At 32.8% G+C, this 22,329-nt stretch overlaps 1 protein-coding gene across 1 annotated transcript in view; it reads right to left on the reverse strand.

Moving 5' to 3' along the window:
* The window catches only part of RYR3 (ryanodine receptor 3), a 194,785-nt gene that overhangs the window by 111,282 nt on the left and 61,174 nt on the right, over nucleotides 1–22,329 (reverse strand). The window contains exons 9-19 of the mRNA XM_066188306.1: nucleotides 22,254–22,328; nucleotides 21,207–21,363; nucleotides 15,055–15,228; nucleotides 11,101–11,222; nucleotides 9,706–9,874; nucleotides 8,591–8,729; nucleotides 6,896–6,991; nucleotides 6,075–6,193; nucleotides 3,536–3,669; nucleotides 2,669–2,910; nucleotides 1,399–1,591 (exon numbers count right to left, since the gene is read on the reverse strand). Coding sequence (XP_066044403.1) covers nucleotides 1,399–1,591; nucleotides 2,669–2,910; nucleotides 3,536–3,669; nucleotides 6,075–6,193; nucleotides 6,896–6,991; nucleotides 8,591–8,729; nucleotides 9,706–9,874; nucleotides 11,101–11,222; nucleotides 15,055–15,228; nucleotides 21,207–21,363; nucleotides 22,254–22,328 — 1,620 coding nt within the window. The remainder of the gene's footprint in view (nucleotides 1–1,398; nucleotides 1,592–2,668; nucleotides 2,911–3,535; nucleotides 3,670–6,074; nucleotides 6,194–6,895; nucleotides 6,992–8,590; nucleotides 8,730–9,705; nucleotides 9,875–11,100; nucleotides 11,223–15,054; nucleotides 15,229–21,206; nucleotides 21,364–22,253; nucleotide 22,329) is intronic.

Below are 22,329 nucleotides of genomic sequence, written 5' to 3' on the forward strand. Positions count from 1 at the left end.
ATTGGACTGTTACTCGAAAAATACTATTGGGACTATTGATACATAACTTGAAAGTTTTAAAGTTACTTCTCAGTGAACATACGCAGACAGTTTGGCACATGAGAGAAATAAAAACCAAACAAAACACTAAAACCATAATATATTAAGAAAGCAAACAATATTATACCAAATGTTACAACTGGGAATGAGTTCCAGAAACACAGCTGAGATTCCTTTTAAACGACTAAAATGTTCTTTTTCTCCTCAGACATAGATTTTTCATATAAATTTAAGAGTATATCAGGAAAACGAACAAAGACAAAAACTATCCAGCTGTATACTCTGGTCCTCAAGTGGGAAAACTCAAGTGGTAAATAAACACAGAAATTTATTTTTTAAAAAAAAATCCTGTTATCTATCTCTAGGAATTAGGCCCTACACTTGTTGTGATGGGGTGACCAGAAGCATATAGCAATATTAGAACCGATTAACATATTTTGTTCACATTTTTAAAAAGAGGAGAAAAACTAAGACCCCAGAATACCTTCCTTTACTCATGAACTCAGGATTCCCATGTAAAAATATTTTCTCTGGTAGTAATAGAAACAGATGACAACATACATCTGCTGATAACATCAGCTACTATAAACTAGAAAGGAAAATGCTGTCACAAAGTATAAAAGCAACATCAAATAAGAATGAAAAAAGAAAATAATTACATCAGTTTCAGGACATTTCTTACAGTAAAAAAGTAAACATTTTGAACATTTTCAAAATTTTGTATTAACACAGCTACATATTAGGGTCACTCCTGGGCAATAAATGAAATTGATTTATTAAACCTTTCCCAGCTGTCCTTTATTCTATTTGATTCTACGTGAGATTTTCTGAATTCATTGAACATAGACAACAATATAATTTGAATACAGTAAGTTTCAATCTCAGTATTTTAGCAATAGAAGAGGTAAGAAATGGGCAATATTAGCAAAGAGATTCTAAAACTGCTTCTCATCAGTTGTTTCCTACTGTGAACACAGTATCAATTTTCATGATGATTTAGGTTTTTTACTCCCTGCTGAGAAAGCCAGTGAGAAACTTAATTAGTGCCAAATATGGTGCTGTGTTTCTAATATGCTTTTTCACTGATAATTGGAATGAAACAAAATTAATTTCCCCTAGGTCACTAAATACCCATAAAACCATACTGTCCAGACATTGCAACTCGGTCAAATAGTTTACAGGCTCACATTTCACTTTTAAGTGAAATCATCTCTGAACAAATCATTACTTCCCTGCCGTCCTTCCAGCTACTATTTGGGCAGAATTCAAGCAACCAAACAGAATAAATCATGCTAGAATCTGGACAATATTTTGTGTGATAAGACAGCAACAAAAACCATTTAAATTAAGTTTACTTACTTTACACCTGCTGATAAGCTTACGACAGGGAAGAAAAACCCCTCTGTACTGAAGTTCTCAAACATTCCCTGTACAGGCTGTCCATTAATGCGGAATGAAATGCTTGGTACACCTAAATCCAAGCAGCAGCTAACCACATCATCAGATGCTAATAAATGCTGATTCACAGATGCTACAGCTCTGGGTACCCGACCTAGGAAAAAGTATTTAGGAATCAGAAGATTTAGGCAGGCTTAATTTTTTAAAATTACTTATTCAGCCATTTCTAAAGGAGTATGTCACAGATGCCTCCTAATCTTCTCAAAAAAAAGATGATTTCTGACTTTGGATAATTTTTCAGTAGTGTTGAAATAAAATATTGAATTATGTATGTCTGCACATACATATTTTATATACAAAACACAATGCTAGAACAATGCTAATATAATGGATAAAGGAAACACTCTCAGAGTATGAATTATTAGAGTAAATGTCATAAAACTTACTTCATTCATAGACACTCAATAAAACAGAACTTTCATTTGCATGGCCCGACTCTATTATTTTCAGAGCAATTAAAGAATACCTAGATGTATACGAGATTTAAAGGCACTGAGAAATTTGGGGAAACTAAGGATTTTGTCTACATGCCTTGAAAATTGCACATTAAAATATACGCCACAAACTGAACAAGCTAAAAAATAACCATCATTTACTGTGCATGCAAAAGAAATCTGTAAGAAAAAATAAAGGGCTAGTTCATAATTAAAGATGCTATACACAAGGACTAAAATAATAAAGTTGGCAGCAGCGTAGCAATTATTATTTTTTATTGACAAAACTTTTATGAAACTATTTCGTAAAATTTTAATTCAAGTTATCAGATCTATCAACGGATTTAAAAATAACTGTCATTTTCCTTCAACTGTAGATTTAAAGTAAAATAATAATGTAAATGTCAATTTGTATAGAATTATATTATCTGCAATCAATGCATCCATTGATTTTAGACAGATAGAATTAAGTCAGTATTGATCTAGATCTGGAAAATGCTATTCTGTGATCAAAATCATGAAAACAGAAGAAATCTGATAAAAAGCCTAATTGGCATAATTCAATATTGGCTAACATCAGACAAGAAGTCTGATCTGAACTTCTAAAAAACTTCATGATAACCCAGAGTTCTGAATGTAGCTCACTATAAAATAGCATGTTATAGATACAAAGAAATGGAAGGTAAAGATAGGCAAATGTCTAACATAAGAATAATGATAGCTCACAAAGTACTCACCGGACCACAGATGAAGGCCATCAAACCCAAAAGAGTAGAGGTCATCACCAACACCATTGCCTCCCCATCCTTCTCCACCTCCAGGATAGGGGGCATAACCTGAAGTAGAGGCCCATCCAACTCGTAAGTGGGTCGGTTCAGCCGTCAAGAATGGATCAACCTGATCAATTATTAACTCAAAGTACCACTTCTTGTATTGTGCAGAGCCCTCGGCAACACCCAAAAATATGTTTGGTCTTATGCTAAGAAAGAAAATGTAAGCCAGTTAGTGTAAACATAAAGTGTGACATAGGAATTATATTGCTGTATAATTGTAAAATTCACTTTACAAGTATGATATAAGAGTAGATACCCACACTTTGCTTATAATATTTTAAAAAGTGAACCATTTTGTATAAATTAATAAAGCTGCTGTAGAATCATCTTCTAAGGTAGAGGTTTCATGCTTTGAAAAACTTACAGTCAAAAGACAATTGACAAGATCATTTCCTAAAATCAAAAAGCCAGGAGTAGAGTTGCCGGGAAATCAAGTCTCTCTTAAAACACACAAGTACTTCAGAGTATGTTTACATACTCTGTACCTGTTTTGACTCAGAAACAAGCAACTTTCATGTTTCCATTTTAGGACAGCACTGATTATGGATTAGCAATTTCTACTTGATCTCAGATTCCATGTGAATGCCATATTGTCAGTAAAAATGTGGTTTTTTCTACAACTTAACTAATAATACATTATCACTTCCTAACGTGTGTTTCTCAGGACTGAAAGCTTTGGGACGTTTCTTAGGTTAGTCTTTTATTCAATTAATAATTGAAGATATGAAAATTCAATTTTTTCTAGTATAACAGTAAAACATATCACTATACCTTGTCACATCATTAATCAAACGAGTTTGCAAAAGTAAATCTCTTCTAGGCAGTAAATTGTCACAGATCAAATTTTGATTGGCACGGACTGCAACTCCATTACAGACACAGAGAGAGCAAAGCACATCAAGAACCTAAAAAAAAAAAACCCAGAAGAAGTAAGATAAGGGCAGCTAGGAGCATACACTCTTTTTCAGTTGTCAGCTTAATTTATATTCAGAATAGGCCTAAAGGAAGGGATATAATACCCATTATTATTTTCTATATACTTTTCACATATTTGGACCAAGTGTAGTCTGCACTACTGATAAGGCATATCAAACATTTGTGGAACATAAAATCAGAGCAGAGTTTGAGAATGCATAAAAACACCTTCCTTTAAGATTCATTATTCTCATTTTGATCAGAAAAAGAAAAAGTTAACACAGCCTTATGTGTCGACTCTTTAAGACTTTTTTATTAAATCTCATTAAAAATTTGAATATAAAATGAAATTCCTTGATAAATTTTCTGCAGCCCAAAAAACTTCCTGTGCAAAATTAGGGGATAATTCTCAATGGCAATGATCTGACTGCTTATGAGTCTCTTCTGGAAAGAACGTTTTCAATTTGAGAAATAATCAATATATTTACAATATGAAAAATACTTTAAAAGTTCACTCTAAAGCAAAACAGAATTTCAGAAAGATGTTATTCTAAAACTTCAGATTTTTTTTTCTTGAGTCTGAAAATTGAAGGAGATTGATATCATGCTCCCAGAGTGTTGGAGCAGGAGGTTTTGGAAGAGCAGAGTAACAGAATGTTGCTTAGTGCTGAGGAACAAAGCTGCACGATTTGACAAAAAAACCAGAGAAGCTTCAATGTGCACTCAACCTCTGACAGTCTTTGAGCAATGAGCCCAAGTGGTCTACATTGCTACACACCACCTCCACGACAAAGACATCTTTTCACACCATTGATTATGTTATTACTATAGTACAACTCCAGAAACAGCAGAATATAAAATTCATTTTAGCTATTCCTGTTGTCTGACTAGTGAATTTAACACAAACCCACCATTAACAGCTTACCCTGTTTAAGCTAAAATATATGCTTAAACACTTTTCTATGTCCCAGCCCATGCATTTTTCTTTTTACCACCACTGCAATTGGGCAGAAACCATCTAGCAGAAGGACAGAGGTAATTATTTAAAGAATGGCATAAGATCTGACGAGTACTAAGCTGGAAAGCATCTTAGTAACATTAATGATTACGAGGAACTGAGGCTTTACATGTAAACTGTTTAAATAGTCTCTGTGAATTTGCTGACTCTATTTCTGACAGAAGGCTTTTAATTTAGAAAGTCCTCCAACTCAGTAATTTCCAGGACTATTTTGCTCATTGTTTTTCTTATTTCCTAAATCTCAACAGAATTTCTAATCTAGCAGGAGAACAAGATATACATTTTGTGGAATAACAGATAAATTCATTTCTTCCCACCCTTCATTACTTGCTGAGGTATAGCCGAAGACACTACAAATGGAAATGAACAAATCTATTACCCAGTATAATTCTTCTCCTGTGTACATTTTCTGTTTCTGCTGTAAATTCTCACTATAAAATCTACATTGAGATGTTTCAGAGAAAAGGTTCTTTCTAGGTGACTGGCATAACAGTAATCTTGCTAAGAGATAAAAAAGTAAGCTAAACTTCCTGCTGTAATTTCAACTTTTTTTATTATGCGTACTTAAATCCATTCATACCGTATCTGTAGTTGGTTAGGTTCTCTGTATTAGTGAATTATAAGAGAAGGAAATTTCACCTCACTAAAACTTTCTCTGTTCTTCCTCGATGTTATCAGTCTTTCAAATAAAATTTTAATTGAGGAAGGAAACTCACATCAGAAAATCACACAAAAACCTATATCTTCGTCTGTGTTGTGGTGTCATCCTGGTTGCAGCCAGAAACTCTGTTCACCTTCTTCTATCATAATAAATTGCATATTGATGTCTAAATTAATTTCATCCAGTATATCTTCTGGAAACTCAGGGGTTTTTTTCGTTCTTCAGAACACCTGTGTTTTCAGATATTTGGATTATTTTTCTGATTTGTCAATTTATTTTTTTCTTTTCTGCTACTATTATTATTACTCAAGTTAGGAATGACTTTGCAGGACATAGTTCTCTATATCTGCATACGCAATGGTACTTCACTATTTCTCTAGAGCCCTGAATCACAAAGCAAGCTACTCTGCTCACTTTCTTACAGCCACCAGAATACTTAATTTTCTCATCAAATCCAATTTTCTGACTGGTTATCAATATTTCTTAACTGCTTACTTTTCATACAAATTTTTGGTATTTGAAAATTGCTGAAAAGCAATTATATATTAAACATTCTTTTAATCTCAACAAAGAAATTTTGCAGATGTACTTTAAGGTTATTTTATTCCTTTAAAGGTACTAGAATCAAATATTCCCATGTAGACATTTCTCATCTTTTTTCCCCTCACAAATTATTGTAAGATTAACATTATATCCTGAAATTTTTGCAAACATACCTTGTAATTGCGCCCATGCTTATCCAACAGTGAAATAATGGATTTGATGTGTTCCTCAGATATTAGATTTAAAGCTTCTGGGCTTTCAGTCAAGATGCAATGCAACACTTCCAAAATACCTATATGAATGCCCCAGAAAATATGATGTCATTAAATCACCTGCACCACTTAACACAACATAAAAGCTCAGTAAATAAGTATCTTACTAGAGGTTATGTTTTCTCTCGCCTAAAAAGGGAGTGAAACCACTTCTAAGAAGTAATTATATGAACGTGGTACATTAGGAATAAACACATAATAAAAATGTTAATTTTTCTTTTGAATATAGAGACAATTTTAAGACCATTAGAGAAATTTGCAAGTTTAACTCCTTTTTAATGGAAGAGGTAAAGGTTTTAATAGGGAGCACTGTATAGTTCTTATGCATGCCACAAATAGATGTTATTTCATGGTACACCACTCTTGATACCCAATCCCTAAATTCATAAGTCACGTTCAACACTGACCGGATACAGTATTGCACATAACAAATGCATTAAAGAAAAAAATGTCATATGAACATCTGTTTAAAAATATTATTTTTGCCAATTAAAATAAAAACAAACAAAAAATCTAACCCCAACCAAAACTCAAAACAGACAAACAAACCCTCCAAAAACAACACAAACAAAAAATAAAACAAACAAAAAAAAACCCCAAAACCAAACCCCAAGTGTGTGTTTGTTTTCTCATATGTGTTGGCTTCAAGGAAAGCTGCTCTGTCAATAAGGTAAAACAGGCATTGACTGATAGTTAATTTACATTGTAAAAGTGAGTCCCACCTGAGGAAGATTCTAATCTGTCCAATTTACTGATTAGCCAATCAAGGTTACAGGAAAATTGAGCACAGTTGTTTCTGTTGCCACGAATGAGAGCAGCTGGAAGAAAACACAAATTATAATTTTATAAAAGAGCTTTCCATTTTAAATCAACAATGTTTATCATATGCATTTTAACACAATTTTTAGAGCTACTTCATAAAACAATGAAAGGACAAGTCCATATTTGTTACCATAATACAGAATTGAGATTTTCACTACTTTGATTATCAGCAACTGACATAATTTCTAAGAAGCACATAGTTCATGAAATTGAAGGAGGTCTGCTGGATAAACAAGAATCTAGGCAAAAAAAAAGTTTTATGTTTTATTTTGTTGCTAAATTTAAATAGAATTTATCCAGCGCCCTTGCTTGATGTCAAGTACTGTCATGATCATGGGGCTGAAACATTTCTCTTTCTATTTTTTCCTACCAAGTATGGGAAGATCATATGCAGAAGTCTGAGGTGAAGTGCAGTTTAGGCATATTGGTGTTTAGTTCTACTTTCTGATTTCAATGTTGTAGAATGCATAGCTTTTAGTTTTTCAGTAGTGCAGACTGCACTTTGAAAGTTCATCAGCATTCAAGTCTTTCAAGCAATACTGTTAGTTCTCCTCCTTCTAGAAGTCATAGATTATAGGGAGAAAAAAGTAACAAAAAACCACCTTTTGTATACAATTGTCAAGGATTTTAATTATGAAGGACAATAAATATTACATCAGAACAACTGTGTTTAAAATGTACCTGCAGATGAAAATCAAGATAAAATCTGAAAAAATTCCACATAGTATTAAAGAGAGTTTATTTTCATTCTGATTTTCTTTAAACTCATAAAACTGTAGCAAAATACACCAATTTCTAAGGCAATGAGATTTCATTAGAAGCACCTCTAAGTCCACTCTATGAGAATAACCTCATGCTTCAAAGCTCTTCCCTTTGTTTTTTTATTCTTGTCCTGACTCTCAGCTTCCTTATTTCACTATGGATCAGGACTACTTTCCTTTACAATGAAAATAGAATGTATTTAATCTCCATCAGAAGATAAAATTCTCCTAAATGAGGTACAATGCAAACTAGGTATCAAATAAGAAATTTAAAGAATAAACATAAGCATACCTTTCCTGCTCTATAATTTTGGTCATTCTACAACACAAAAGCAGTTTGCTCTTGAATAACAGTGCTGTAGAAAATCTGACATTGATATTGAAAAAATATTTCTTTTTTATGTAATTATTTTTATTACCATTAACATGAATATTAAACATCAAATGACAAAAATGGATTGAGCAGACCTGACTACTGCTTTTAGATTTTTCTTCAGTTTCATATAAAAAGACTGCTTTCCAGTTCATCTAATTTTTGAATTAATAAATCACATCTGTTTCCATATCACAGGTACATTTAAATAATTTTAAAAAAGGCTTTGGCATGCTTCAAGGAACTTTTTCCTACCTGAGATCTAATTTTCTGATGTAAAATTGCTCAATAAATTTTGTTTTCTGTAATAAATAGAAGCAACTTTATGGAAGAAATTCTGTAATTTACATAGTAAACTGAATAATACTCGAAGTATTCTTTGGTGGTGAAGCAGCACATAGGATACCAAGAATATATATTCTGGAGGCTTTTTTACATTAGTAAGTTTTTGAAGAACTTACCTAACAATTTGTAAAGGAGATTTAAAATTTCTTTCCATGATGTACCACCATGTTCTTCTCTTGCAATTCCTGCAAAATGAGCTGCGCTGTTGTAGTCGTTTAAGCGATCAATGCAATTTAGAACTAGTGCCAGCATTCCCTAAATACATATGACAGAGAGGAAAGTGAACTGTACATGAAAAAGCATTGGTCATTGTTTTTTTAAAGAGTTTTTGCTGTATAAATTGGAAGGTGGCATTACCTTCAATTAAGAAAATCCCAAACAACAAACTAGTTGTGCTGAAAAGATTTGAGTATGTATTTTTTTGTATAAAAAGAATTAATTTTAGAGAATTATTCTATACTGTTCCTTACACAACTAGGTATTATGCAAAATAGGGAATAAAAATCTGAAAAGGCTTTTTACAATTTTAAGGACATTCTTTTTTACATGAAGTCTTCCTTGCATAAGGAAAAAAAAACCCTTTAAATTTAGGTCAAATGGAATTTTCGCTGATTAAAGAAGGTGGAAATTTTACTATCCAATAAAATATCTGTAATTCAAAGACTGTTAAATACTACAAGAGATTTGTAACTTCACTTTGCATACTGAAATGGTATTGAAAACCTGCAAGCAATTCAAATGTGTCTAAAAACATCATAAAACGTAAACACATTTCTACAAAAATGCAGTTATTCTATTTTCGGAGAGGAGCAATTCAACAGTTATGTAATACATAACCTTCTCTAAAACTGGCGTTCTTAGAGTTTCTAGAAGTAAAAATTTACAGGCAAATTCACAGGACAGAAAAGACATCAGAAATAACATCCATTATTGACCCAGGTTTTATCAGTCATTCGGAGTGTCCAGGTTGTATAACTTCACACAGAGCAAGAGAAATTCCTTGTAAAATAAGAGCCATTTAAAGGTACTCAGAAGTATTAAGATCAAATTTTATGACAGAGTGCATGGCTTGTGACAAGTTTAATATACTTACATACATATATTTCAACTAGGAATGTTACATTATAGGTCATATGCACATATCAAGATGATAACATGCATACATCTACATTTTTCTCCAAGTTTGTGAAACAATACACTTAAAATAATGCAAAAACCTATTTCTCTATACCTCTTCTTTGAATAGATTTTGTCTGTTTTTGAGTGAGCGAAGTTTGTTTTGCTTGTCTTCATGTTGCAGGTCTTCTTTGGGAAGCTGGAAGTAAGTGATCAGGTCTTGCAGAGTCTGAGCCATCTCCTCAACAGGCAGGGCGGTGGGCGATAGTGCTCTGTTGTTCCCACTATGGAAAACAGCAAGACTGGCAACATTAATCATTTCTCCATTGTTATTTACAGTATTATGTGGCAGCCTATTCTCTTTTGGTACTTAAATCAAGTCTCGTTACATGTCTGACATATGAATATACACAACAGATGATCAGAGTTGAACATCACTCAAACATCTATTTTTTGGGTGACCAGCACTCAGAGCTTCCTGAAGTGGAATCATATTTCCCTTTCCGTGCTGATATAAACATAGAGAATGTTTTTAAAAAATGAAAAAATAAATAGAAGAAGAAACAATATAATTCAGAAAAAAAAAAAAGAGATCAAAAGTCATTTTCTACAGTAATTGATTTTGTTTAGGTACTTTAAATCTCATAAAAGTTATAGATGTAGTGTGCAATAACAGTAGCAGTTATTGATGTTATACACCCACAGTCTTCTGGGAAAACAACACAAAAGTAGCAGGTAATCCTAACCATAAATTAGATCTTCTGTATCTATTCCATACAGTAAATAAAGAAGGGTGGGATTTAAAAATATAAAGTGTTTCAAGGAGTCTCTGTTGTCAGTAAAATAATGTCTTTTTCTGTCCAAGTACTTTCTCAATCTTGTGTGATAACCCAGCTTTCCAGAGCCTTACTGCTATAAATTATATCATCTAGCAGGCACTGACTGGCTGGCAAAGGCAGCTGTGTTTTATATCCTCAGCCCAAGAAATACAAAGGAGTGGTGCAGGTTCTTGAGATACTGAAGTAATAAAGTTTTAAACACAGGTTCATATGGTGGGCAAATAATTAATTACAAACTCCTTTTTCTTTATTTTTTCATCAAATATTATACCACGTATTACAAGGTGAACATTTCATCATCATAATTAAAACTTCTGCCAAACACTACAAAAATAGTTTATTCAGTACAAAATACATTCTTATAGATGTAATTACATAAAGTTCTAGGAACCACTGAATACTCACTAACAGAGTTAGATCAGTTAGCATGTTTTCTTCAACCTGGATTATGATCCAGCTTGTTTCTGGCTTCAAGGTATTAGATTTCATGTAAATAACCTCACATAAACTGTTCTATTTAATGGCATTACTAATCAAAATTTCAAATTTCAATCAGTAAAAATATATTTCTAGTAGCTTCTAAATCCATATACTTGAAAGCAGGACATAAGGATTCTCTTAGAGAAAATTCTTATAATTTCAGAATACTTTAAAAACAAGGTAACAACTACCTTATAAAGTGGCTGAATAAGCTTGTAGTATTGCGAATGATTCGAGCAGCCTGGGATTCCTCACGCTGGCATCTTTGTAATGTGAGACCATCATCCATGTGACCTTCTTGGTGTAATATAACCTGTTGAGAGTCAGTAATGATCACAATCATTACTTAAAAACACTTTTTGCTTTTCAATATTTTTTTACTTATTTCAATACTTCACTGAAAAAAAAGTAATTTGTATATATGAAGATTTGTTAATCACTTTATCTAGACACCCATTAAAAACTACAAGTTTTTCAGTCTTACATAAGTTATTCAGAGAAGACAATGTAATGTATTTTTATTCTTCCACAATTCGTTAAAAAGATACTCGTAAAAAACATTTTCAAATTGTAACAAAAGTGTCATTTTTCCTGTATTCTAGCTCTCAGAGAAAGAGGAACATCACTTTCTTAAGCATCATTTATGAAAAGATTTATGCTTTAAGAATACTGACAAGAAAAATCGAGCTGGAGTGACAAACAAGTATTACAGTGGTGCTAAAGGAGCAATAGTGTTTACGAGCAACTTCTGATTCACTTGACTATTTCTACACAATATGTTGTACTCTTATCCAAATCAGATATGAACATCATGTGAACTTCAAGCAATAACAGAGATCCTTTTGTAGGATTTTAACCTTTCACTTTGAAAAAAACCACAAAGTCACAGAAAGCTAGCGTCACTTTTAGGTGTCACAAAAACAAGTATTGGTCATTTTGAGTCATTAAAATCTTACAGCAATCTTGTAGGAAGTAAATGTGAGTTATCATGCTTCTTTGTCCAAGAGGCAATCTACTGAATTCTCCACCAAAAAAATGTATCGTTTTAGCTTTGAGTTAATAAAGATTTGCAACCCACCTTCCCAGTTCACAGAGTAATTCTGAGGGCATGAATAGTTAACAAAGAAACAAGTAATGTTATATGAGTCCTTACTACCACAAATGCGGAAGATATTTACCGACAGCTTTTGTATATACTAGCATATAAGTGTATCAAAGCACTGAAAAGTGATGTATCTCCATGCTTAGCAGAATCTACACTACACGTGTGCTCTGTTTCTTCAAACTCCCTGAGGAAGAGCTTTTTTGAAAGAGACAAACATCACCTGCTGAGTTTATCTGGACAGCAGAATCCATGGAAATAAGATATTTTTGAATTATTACACTAATTATATTTTCTTAAAAGAGACTAGTTTAAAATTTGGTCATCTTTCCTCTTTTTTTCAGACACTTCTTTATATAGAATCACACTGTGGGTGACTTTGCTAGCTTAAATATCACTGTTTCCATAGAGAAGGTCCTGAGGTCTCTTAACTGAAGAGTAAGTGAAGATCTGCTCTTCCCATCACAAAACAGTAAGAAAACACTTGACAGTTAAATTTTTCCTCAGGCCATTGTATGTAGCTCCAGATTTTGGAGCTACAGGAATGAAAACACTTGACAGGGTATTAAAACTGTCATGCCTTGCAAAATAATTACATCTTCATTATTGTAGAGCAGATATGCGCTCTTCTCCATAAGTATGCAGTGGATGAGGAAAAACTCTTTTACAAGGACCTAATCTTTCCCATTTCTCTGGAGAAAAACAAAACAAAACAAAACAAAACAAAAAAACCACAAAAAACCCAAAAAGCACACCAGAAAACCAACAATCCAAACTTTAACTAAATCATCCAGAAACATCACAGTGACAGGAAAGTGCTATTTAGAATTCCAGTAAGTACACCACAGGCAGAAGCATCCAGCGCTGGCTACATCAGTTCCTCAGATAAAACACTTCTCTGCATATAAAAAGGCATTTGGCAATGCCTTGCTTGTTGAAGTACTCTGTGAGCAATGGCTTCATGAGCATGGATCAAATCGTGTAGCATAGGTTTTTCTGTTCCCTGAGCTCTAGCATTTCGGAGCTCTGCAGGAGTCCATTGCTTGCACAAAAGCAAGCTCTCAAACTGAAAAGATAGACATCCATCACTCACTGGATGGGGGAGGGATTTTGACAAGGATACTGATGTAAACATTATCATTACCTGGCAAATTCTTGAATCTTTGATTACCATAATCTCAGAGAGAGAGAGACACAACAAATAAAAATTCTGGCAGAAATCATGCAACAAATGCCTCATAAATGATGCCAGAATTTCTTTCGTATTTGTTAGTATAATAATTAGATACCTGAAACTACACCAAAGCCAATCAACAGAAATTTTTAAGTGGATTTTTTAGTGTTTTATAACAGAACTAATCTCATAGTTGTTTTCTCCTCTCTATATCTTTACTGAAGCTGACTGTGGTAATAGCTAGGTTAAAAGCATCCTTTGCCTCTTGCCAAAACAAGGTATTTCTCAATCTTCCTAGGGCTAATGAGTCATGTCACAAAAAGTGCAGGCCAGCTTCAAAAGGATTACAGTGAGTGAAAATGAAAACTGCCTGACAAAATGATGGCAGAGGATAAATACGAAGCAATGACTTCAGTTCTAATGTAGAAAAATTGATTTTATATGAAATTTAAATGGATGTATATCTCAAATTGCTTACAAGATTACAGCCTGGTATCGTATCTTGCAGGGTATGAAAAATTTTTTCTTGCCTCCACAGGAAAATCAATTTCATGAAGCGAGAAGGTTTGGATTTTCTTCTGTTTGAAGGTATATAACAAGACAGAATTCTCCAGGTGAGAGAGCAACAAAAAAATTGAAGTCTTTGAACATGAAGGAAACAGTTTCAAAGGAGAATAAAAGTGACAGGCAATTATGGAGGCTCTTTTGCCCCTTGATGCTTAGCGGAAAACTGGAGAAACAAAATACTAAATGGCACAGGAAGCTATTGTAAAAGTCTTCATTGAACACAGAAAAAGAATCTACACATTGCCTTTTCAAGAAGTAAAATTGGAAACACAATGACACAACCAGTTGTGGCATGGGAAAGGAAGAGGCCGTCATTGTGTGGTTTAATTTTTTATTAAGAAAATACTGAATGACTGGTATTTAAACAATTTCTCTGATCAGTCAGGTTGCTGAGAAGTGAAGGGATTGGGCACTCACTGCCCATTGATGATGATCATGTCATGTGTGCTGCATATGAATAAATGTGATTGTGCCTAGGGAGTGTGAGAACCTCCTTGTTCAGTGCTGCAGTGCTTGTGTATGGGTATTCTCTTATGAATGTACGTTTGTACAGGGAACTAAAGAATTCCAACCTCTTTTCAGTAATGCACTTTTTTTTTCTTTTTCATGGTCTAAGGATAGGTTCAAGTTGTAAAATTCTACAAATGGAGAGTAAAGGAATCCTTTGGTAATGACGAAGTTACACGGAGCCAGTATAAAACCCCTTAACACTGGATGAAATGTGAACAAAAATTTGAAGATATAACAGGTCATATGCCACTTGTTAATATCATAAAATCAAAAGACTGAGAGAAAGACCTTGATGTCACGTCACAACTACATCTAACATTTTGGGAGGAAATTATTCTCTAATATCCCTTAAGAAACTTGATTATTTTCTAAGGCCATTTATTAAGTGACAAATTTAATTGCCATTTCACATAATATACTTAATTTAAAAAAACCTGTAGCACCAGTGAATGTTAGATGATATATTAGTTTACACCAGTTGCAACAGTTAAATTTAGATTTTAAATAATTACCCAGATCAGGAATTTCTGTCTTTTACTAGTGCAAAAAATAAAAAATTGAGCACCAACTAATAATTTCCTCTGAGAAAAAAAGTAGTTAAATACATCTCTCAATGAAAAAGTTTTTCTTCAATTACATGGTTACATTAATATCCATCAGTATTTTCATTTTCAGAGCGAAATATTCAAATTTTCAATATAAGAGCACAAAACAATTAAACCCTCATATATATTTCACAAGTACTAAAAAAACCCAAAAAATCCTCAAACCTCAGAACCCCCCAAATGTTACCTTTCTTTTCAAGGGACCTAAACGTGCTGATTTAGCATCCTGTGCTTTGTAAGTTAACCACAAGGCAGTGGCCACATGCTGGACAAAACAGATTGAATCTCCATACTTTATTTCTGGGACTCCCATTCCGTCAATGTCACGTTTGAGACTAGATTCCTGCTTTTCTTTCAGCTCCTAAAGATATAAAATAAAGTTGATATTTAATCTCTGTATTGGAATAGGATAAAGCATTGAATTCTACACTGATACATATTACAATACTGAACAATATTTATGCTACTTATACTGTTAAGATGCAGCTAAATTTCAATTCACATAACTTTAGCTTCTATCCAATTGATTTTTAAGACTGTGATTAAAAATAATTTCAAATCCGAAGCATCATTTTCACTGAACGAAGAAAAATCAAGTCAAATCCATTACAGTGAATTGCAGTGGATTCATACAAAAAATCTTAAGATGTTTATCTTAACCTGTTCAATAATGGAGTTACTGATCTAAGTAAAGGTTCAGTTTAACAATCTGTAGAACTCTATGTAGCCAAATTTTTTGAATTTTAGCTGAAAAAGGAAAAATATTAATAAAAATAAACCTGTTTAGCAATGTATTTAAAATATTTTTATGCTGAGTAAGATTTTGTTTATAATTTGTATATACAGGAACACACTTGGCTTAGAATAATGCCACTGTATTGAAAAATCAAAAAAAAGAAAATATTTGTTATTTTAAAAGTATGATTTGGTTTTATGTTTTCTTCATTTTTTACTTTATTAATTTTTTTCTCAATGTTTTGCATTTATTTAAAAAAAAATAATGTTTTTCTTTATCCACTTTGTAAGAAAATTCCGAATCTTTCAAACCTCTTATAAAGCCATTGCTCAATGCTTGGCTGGAAAATACATTTTTTAAGCCAAATTTATTTCTTAATCCCATTGTTCTTCATTCACAACTGGGGAATTTTAAGGCTTCCGCAATTTAAAATAAAGTTGTTGTTCTTTAAAAAATTATTTCAGGAATAAGAACAGAATTTTGCCGCAAACTTTGCAATAGCGAGTTATGGATACATGTAATTGTGATGGTTTTTTATGTGTGACAAGGTTTTTTTATTTCATTTCAGGTTATATAATGTTCAGCATCTGTGGAGTAAACAGGAGTTGTATTATATCTATACTAATCTGCTTTCATTTATACGTAATTTAACTGTCACATTTCAACAATAATTTCAGCTGAAACAGGTAACATTATAATGCCAAGATGAAGTTGAATGAAATTATAGGACATGCTTGGAGATACCATTTCAATGTCAAGACTATGGGGAAAACATGTCACATCATATTTGTGTGGACTGTGCTGTCGAGTACAGAAAAAGATGAACTGTTTCAATACACATTTGCAGTGAGGACATTCAGTGAAAACTACAATAATATAGAACAAATTCACTAACTGTCAGCAATTAATTATTTGTCTTTACATACTAACATGGAGATTAAAATTTTTTTCTTCAAATATGGTGTCTGCATCAATAATCAAGCATCAATGAAAATTTCAGAGGAGGAAATCATAGTGTGGTAAGAAGCAATCCTAATTAAGTTCCTTTTTTGAAAAAAATTGAGTGATACTGATCTCTTTTGACAACACTACATGTAGTGAAAACACCCAATTATTTTCATTTCAGAATTAAATTTTTAGAATTATTTCAGGGGCCTGAAAGTTGTTTTCACTTTGAGAAATACAGCACAAATTCCTCTTCATCATGTTTTGCTCTTTGCTCCCTGTCCAGCTTCTCTAGGATTTCAGCCAAGTAATTTGAACACAGTGTGCAAAGACACGGTGTATTTTATAACAGCTGAAAAGTCTAGTCAGATAAAGATTACTGATGGAGAAGGGGGGAAAAAACCCTTCTCTTATCTAGCTATTTGTACATATCTTAACAGTAAAATATCCAAACACTTTGGCTTTTAAAACCCTCTCTTTGCAGCCTAGTCTCACTTTAACTCTCTCAGGCTGTGAATTAAATCATGGAAGTTGGCAAAGGAAAAGTAATAAAAATAATTACAAACAACAACAACAACAACAGCAACAAACCACAACAACAAACCAAAAAAACCCAAACCAAACTAAACCAACCAACCAAAAATTATGGAATGAACAAAGGAATTTGAGGGCAAAGCTGTCAAAGATGATATTTTCAAAAGATGTTTAATATACTAGAGGAAGGGCAAGAATTAGAAAGTGAGAAAGAATCAGGGTGTCCTACATGATAAAAGGAACATGAGAAATTGCAATGTGAACAGAACAAATAAATTTAACTTTCCATACAAAGATTTTACAGTAGTAAAAACACAGTAGGGGAAACATTTTTTACCAGCTTAAGGGCTTGTTTAGACAGTCCTAAGAATTGCAAAACAACCTTTCTGCTGAACCCTGACTAAATCTAACTTTCATGAGCTGATTAAAATTTTATCTTTTGATATTGCACACTGTTATTGTGTTAAAAGCACTGCCATAGATACTCCAATTCAACAAAAGAAAAGACAAAAGGTTTACAGATATAAGAGCTTGCTACTGGTATTATTGTACTCTGTATACTTCGCTTTATACATTTGTACATTCTAGTAGACGAGAAAAAAAAAGTTTCTTTCATTTCACCTTCTATTTTCTCTTCTCATAAAAAATAAGAAGAAATAGTTTAATATTGCATTTGAAATGCAGTGCTTACTGGGAAATTATAACTGTAAAATATTAACTTAAAAATAAGTATTTGAACTTTTAGAGACAAATGTTGGTAAAGGCCTTTGCAATACCTATGATCTTACTACAAAACCAAATTAAACTTTATGATTACTACCATACTCTTACGACATCCTAATGCCATGTTCAGTCCCTAAGACAGCTACATGTTGGCAGTAATATTAAAATGATATCAAATCCTTCTGCATGAGTCATCTGTGACTTTTGAATGTGTCAGAATGTTACTTACCAAGACTATACCAATAATTTCTTCATTGTCAATTTTACATACCACAACAAAAATAAAATATGAAATCTCAAATATTAATTCTGGGCTACACAAATTAAAATCAACAATTATTTTTAAATATGCTGTTGTTTGCACTGTGTTTGGTCTCAAGGAAATTTGTAAGCAGACCCAAGATTCTCCTCAGCAGTGTATGCTGAGCCAAGTACTATGCTGGAATGAGAACATCCCATTTCAAAACAGGATTCCATCTGGCGTAGAGAAACTGCTGTCTCTGTTGTCACAAGGCATTACAGATCTGTTGCCTTAAAGTATAAAAGTTGAAATTTTAAAACTTGGTCAAAAGTAAGCTCTATATTAAAACCAATAAAACATGTAATTTGCAGGGGGAGGTGGTCCATCAATTTTTAATGCTTGTAAGTTTAGTTTGCAGCAATTAGGAAGCAAAACAAGCATGTATTACACGTTATTTTCATTGAAATCATCACCATCATGTTCTTTAGCTTACCTTAACTTTTTTGAAAACTCCTTTCTGTTCTTATCAATGTAAAAACATGTTAAGGAACACTATAATTTGAATTTTATAATTTAAAATTAGTGTCTCAATTTCCAGTATTATCCATCGAAAGAGAAAAAAACATTAAAAGTAAATATACTATGAATACAATCATAGGTTTTGACAAGCAAGTAACACACAAGATTGCTGAAGTGGAATATAACAGTATTGAGGATGAAGGTTCTTTTACAGCAAGAAGGTCTCTATAACAACTGCTGGAAAACAGGATTTTAGTTGTCATGTGTTACAGGCTCCTGGGTAGCCTTGAGGATTTGCATATCCACATAGCTCTCCTTTCTGGCAAAGATAATATCCTTTTCCTAAAAAACCCTTTTGCTGGCTTCCAAACAGGAAAGAATACCACGATGAAGAAATGTTTCGTTTCCTCTTGGATATTCAGCAGCAATGCTTATTTGTAAACAGCCTGGTCTGAACTGGTGTTGATCCTACCTGGAGCAAAAGGCTGGACTAGATGGTTTTCCAGGGTCCTTCTCAATCAGAATTATTCTATTAGTCTAAGGGATGGGAGTTCTGTAAACAGACAGGTATCCAGCACCCTATTTTTAAAAATCTGTACACAACTGGACAGGAAACTTTAGACAGATACCTTGAAATTTTCCTGAACTCATGCTGTGTTAAGGTACGTGCAAATGAAAAGGTCTCTTCATTGAGAAAATGAACCCAAAAAAAATGTTTACAAATACATTTATGCAGAAAATAAAATAAAAACACCTGAATATATCTAGTCTATCTATTGTATATATGATCCTTTCTCCTCTCAATCTGTGTGCAAGTAGCACTTGGCTTTAAGAGCCCTTTTCTTCTTACAGTCCAGGTTGATCTTTGGGGTTTATTCCCTTCCCAAATATCACCTTTCTTTCTTCAGGAAAACTTATCATTGCTTGTTCCCCTCACCTTTGGGAACACTAATATCTCCACTCATGAGACAGTGCAGCTCTTATGTGCCCAAACAATAGATAACATTTCTTATTCTTGACACCAAATTCATAACCTGTCATGAGGTAAAAACACTCTTTTCTGCATAGGACAGCACAAATGGGACAGAATGATGAGACACTGAGCTTGGATTTAATATAAAAATGTACATTACAACCATATTGTGTATAAACACAGTAGGCACGAATGACTTCTGCATAATTAATAACAACTGTACTTCAGCTTAGCCATTTGGGGCACTGCACTAAATTCTACTAGTGTGCCTTTGAGGCACACACCAACAAAAAGAGTTAGAAAATAGGGCATGTTTACTCAATGTAACAGAAATAATTTTATGAATGTGCATACATAGCCACTAAATTTACATACACAAAATTTATACATTTATATGCATAGATTCAAATATTGAAAAACAGCAAGACAGCTGGTGTTCAATTAGACAGTGAATGCATCAAAGGACTGTTAACTCAATGCTTAACCAGTAACTGTGGCAATTCTGGGATACTCACCATTCTTACAATGATTTGCCAATAATGGGAAAAAATTATGTAATAAATGCCCCAAAGCAACATCAAATGTACAATCTATAGTACATAGTCTTTAAACAGAACAAAAATTAAAAACTATGTGGTAAGTAAATCTTAGCAATCTAAGAAAAATTTCTGATAGTTTTTCAATTGTTTTGATTGGCTATAAAAAAAATTCATGAAATATCATACTCAGTCACACTAATAAACATTGTTACTTTAAACATGCTAAAAAGCAGTATTTGATTTATTATACTAACAAAAGTCTAGCATTTTTCAATATTATTACTGTTAGATTTTATTAGTGTATAACTAATTTTAAAGATTCTTTTTCACTTCGGGATTTCTTTTTTCTTAACGATCATATAGCATTCAGAATTATGTGGAAACTTTAGGGTTTTGTAGCCAATAAAAAAGCCAATAAAAAATTGTAACAGCTATGGTAACTATTTATAAGTAAAATCATGAAAGAATGTAAAGAACATTTAATCATCTTTGCTTATAAAACCTTTCACTTCCTGGGAAAAAAAAAAGGGTATTAATTTTGCCTACCTCCATAATCATTCTTCATTGTCTCTCCCTTGTACTGTTTTTCCCAGCTGGAAACAATTAAAAAGCTAATAACATCCAATTAGCAGCTCACTAAAGAGCATAATTTGAAAACATATGGTTTAGAAATCACTGACTACATTTGCCTTACATTTAGGAAAAATTTGAGTTCAGTTCTTATCAGCATGCTGCATAAAGAATAGCAACTCAACTGAATTCAATTGAACTCAATTATGACAGATAGAGCTGGAACATGTAGCACTCTAATGAGATTCTATCCAACTAAAGTCTATAATCATTAAAGTATTCATATTAAACCACTGTATCTTGCACTGTATTTGGTTTTAATCTTGTTTTATTAAACTGGTAACAGTTTAGTTTATTCTAAAGTTTATTAATTGCTCTTATTTTTTCTTCATGAAACCTTTGTTATTCTTGACAGTGGTTGTTTACATCTGAATTTAAATGCACAATTCTTACCATTAGCCTCAACTGAGAAATTATAATTTATACAGTTGTTGAAACAATTCAGATTTAGTATTTGAGTGCTCCACATTCAGGACAAATTTGCATGGTTTTTATTTACCTTTGATGCTCTAAAACAAAAGGCTGTAGATGCTGTGTCTGACTTTTCTCTGTCTAGTATTACTACTCCTTCATCCTCATTCAAAGCCAAGTACTTTCCTGTTGTAATGTGTCGAAGACGAAAAGGCTGCCCCCATCTGATATTACTTCCACTCCAGCTAAAAGTAAGAAACACCAAAAATTAGGTCAAATAAAGTAGGTAAAACTAGAATTTTTTTCTTTAGGTTTTAAAGCATGTTCAGAAAATAGAATATGATATAGATAGATAGATAGATAGATAGATAGATAGATAGATAGATAGATATTCCCTTTTTGGTTCTGATTTCAATACTTGCATTAAATCAGATGCAAAACTGTTAATTCATTTGCAGAGGGAACCCTGGAATGGCTCCCATCTTCTTGTTTCTACACCCTCTCTCCATTTCCTCAGGGTGCTACATACGGTGTCCATAAAAAATCCTACATTTGTAAATTAACTACTGTATTTTAGGTGACTGACTAGACAAACAAATTCAACCAAAGTGGGGACTCAACATTCCACAGAATTTTCCTACATCTGAGTTAGTTATGAGGGTATTTCACTTACAATCACAAACACACCATGGATGAAACAAACACGCAGTTCAGATGGCCATCAAAGGCCATACGTACTCTTATGATATATTTTGAAATTTCACTTTCAGGGAAATAACAGACAGATAATCACATTGGAAGAAGAATATCTTTAAAAAAGAAAAAAAACCCAAGAAACACAGAAGGGGTATTATTGCTCTTATTTCCAGTCATGCTTACAAAACTCCAAGTAAAACAACGAATGCTTTTGGGAAGAAGCAATGCTTTAAGTACACATATCTCAGGCAATGCTGCTTTTGACATGGGAGACAGAAAAAATTTATTTGATATCAGTACATTGCTTTTTATTATTGACAAAGAGCCTACTAACAGACATCATAAAGCGTGGCAAATAAATATTCTGCCTTAAGGGTCTATAAATTTCTATTAATATAACAAAAATTGCTAACTAAAAAAGTTTACAAAATATCAGTACCTTATTCGAAGGGGTTCTACTCTCCACAATGACCTTGCTCGAATGCCAGCTCCTCCAGTTTCATAAAATACTTTCC

The sequence above is a fragment of the Chamaea fasciata genome, unplaced genomic scaffold (genome assembly GCF_029207755.1).
Source record: "Chamaea fasciata isolate MVZ Bird 193981 ecotype frontalis unplaced genomic scaffold, bChaFas1.0.hap1 SCAF_7, whole genome shotgun sequence".
Lineage (NCBI taxonomy): Eukaryota > Metazoa > Chordata > Aves > Passeriformes > Sylviidae > Chamaea > Chamaea fasciata.